Genomic DNA, 1,941 nt, shown 5'->3' with positions numbered 1-1,941 from the left:
TGCCCAAACCGTTTCCCCAGTTCATACATGATAGAACAGAGACTTGAACACTGGCAGTCTGGTAACAGAGCACACTTTTTTAACCACTAGGCAAGGATATCAAACAAATTTCATCTTGTATGTCAACTGTGATTGATAGTGACTACATGGAATAACTGTTGAAAAATCTTGGTCACCAGACTCCAGGTGATAGAGTGCCAAAATGAGCAATGATGTCAACTATGAGCACATTAAACTTGTGGACCTTTTTCTAGGTACTTGCTCTCCTGGGATATGTGAAAGAGAGAGAGACAGAGAGAGAGACTGACTGACTGATTATTGACCTGTGTATTTATAAACAACTCTCAGAAAAAGCATAATTTAGGTTAGAGAAAGTCAGAGAATGTACCAAACCCTGCCAGCAATTTGTCTTTCTCTACGTTAGCTTATAAGAAAAAACTACTAGTGATTTGAATATTTTCTTTTTTGGAAACTTTATTAACCTTTGTTTCAAACTTTATTCCCAGGCTTCTTCAGCTTAATTAGCTGCAAAGAATGACATTGTATTAAGCAAAAACTGAAAAGAGCTGCAGTGTCCAGGGGCTTGGGCTTAAAAATATTAGAGATCTAGATTTTATCAGATCCATAAACAAAATTTTAAAAAGCAGTCATAATATAAAATAGCATCTCCCAGTAACTTCTTCAAGATTTATCTTCTTCAGAAGTTGACTCAATTCAGTTTGCTTCATTCTTGGAAGCCTCATCAAAATTCTCCACAAGATCTGGAACTTCATCATCATCATCCTCTCCAGTAGCAAGTGGTGCTTTTCCATCCACAGATTGTTTGGGCAGAGCTTCAGCCAGTCTCCTTAAACTGGTCAGACTGTCTGTGCCAAGCTGGTTTAAGATGCTGGGTAGCATTTCTGTCAGCTGCTTTGTCTCAGCATGGCCTGTAATGGTGAAAGTGTTTGCTGCCAGAGATGCCTGAACTTTAGAGTTGTTAAAGTGAATCACTGTTCCTTGGTTTGTGAACATATTCACCTCTTCAATACCAGAGATATTGTTCACCCCTGACTTCTTTAAAGAGAACTGACGTTTTCTGTAGTCTTCTGTGGCTGTTCTATGAACCACCTTCTTTCTGTGAGCAGTTCCTTTCCCACCAATGCACACTCGTGCCTGCAGTTTGGCGAGTTTCTCTTGGTTCATGATAGCTTCTTTCATCTTGTTGGAGGAGAAATGGGGCCGTGCGGGGGCCTAGGGTTGGCGATCAGGGGGTCTCGGGCAGACCAGCTGAGGTAAGGCGCACACACGCAGGGACGCAAGATGGCAGCTACAGCGATTTGAATTTTTGTTCTACTTTATCTTCCTTCTCCCACACACTTATGGAGTTTTTTGTTTTTGTTCTTTAATGAAAGAAGTAGCATAAGGGGGAAAGATAAGAGACAAGATGCTTAGAAAACCATCCCTTGGATGATTGAATCAACTGGTTCAATTCCAAGGAAATTTCCCAAAAAACAGAGAAGATTTTAATTTCTTTTCACAAGGCTCAGATAGTGGTAACTTGTATAGACAATTAAGACCTAAATGTGGTGGGATAATACTTCTGTGATATTCACCCATGTTCCTTTTTTCCTTCCAGAATTTCTTGCTTTCCTTTTCCCTAATTTGAGCAGACCGTCTGCTCCACGTTCCTTGACTTAGGGTTGATTTAAGGAAAGTTTTCCTAGTTGTTGTTACAGAGATTTTTTTTAATTGAAGGTAATCTGACTTTTATCCAGACTAGAAAATCTTTTTTCCAGCAGGGGGGATGGAAAAAGATGGAACGAAGGTCAAATGAGAGCAAAAACCTCCCTGGATCCCAGAGGGAGGATCTTGTACCCCACTTCTCAGAGGGAAGGCCCAAGGGAGAAAGATCTGAGTGTTTATGGAGCACTGAAACAAAAGGAACCTGGTTCCTAGGAA

General features: G+C 40.5%; 1 protein-coding gene across 1 annotated transcript; it reads right to left on the bottom strand.

The window, feature by feature from the left end:
- Window positions 1–503: 503 nt before the first annotated feature.
- On the bottom strand, window positions 504–1,231 carry LOC307195247 (transcription factor BTF3-like). Its single transcript, XM_079939220.1, has one exon. It carries the CDS (start codon window positions 1,198–1,200, stop codon window positions 715–717), a length of 486 nt encoding a protein of 161 aa, XP_079795346.1. The 5' UTR covers window positions 1,201–1,231; the 3' UTR covers window positions 504–714.
- Between the last annotated feature and the right edge of the window lie 710 nt (window positions 1,232–1,941).

The sequence above is a fragment of the Stenella coeruleoalba genome, assembly GCF_951394435.1.
Source record: "Stenella coeruleoalba genome assembly, chromosome: 12".
NCBI lineage: Eukaryota > Metazoa > Chordata > Mammalia > Artiodactyla > Delphinidae > Stenella > Stenella coeruleoalba.
Note: the sequence above shows the minus strand (reverse complement) of the source record. Positions and strands in the feature narration are given on the sequence as shown.

What these genes read in the sequence shown, in the direction of transcription:
- LOC307195247 (XM_079939220.1), bottom strand. Translation starts at nt 1,200, where the DNA reads ATGAAAGAAGCTATCATGAACCAAGAGAAACTCGCCAAACTGCAGGCA.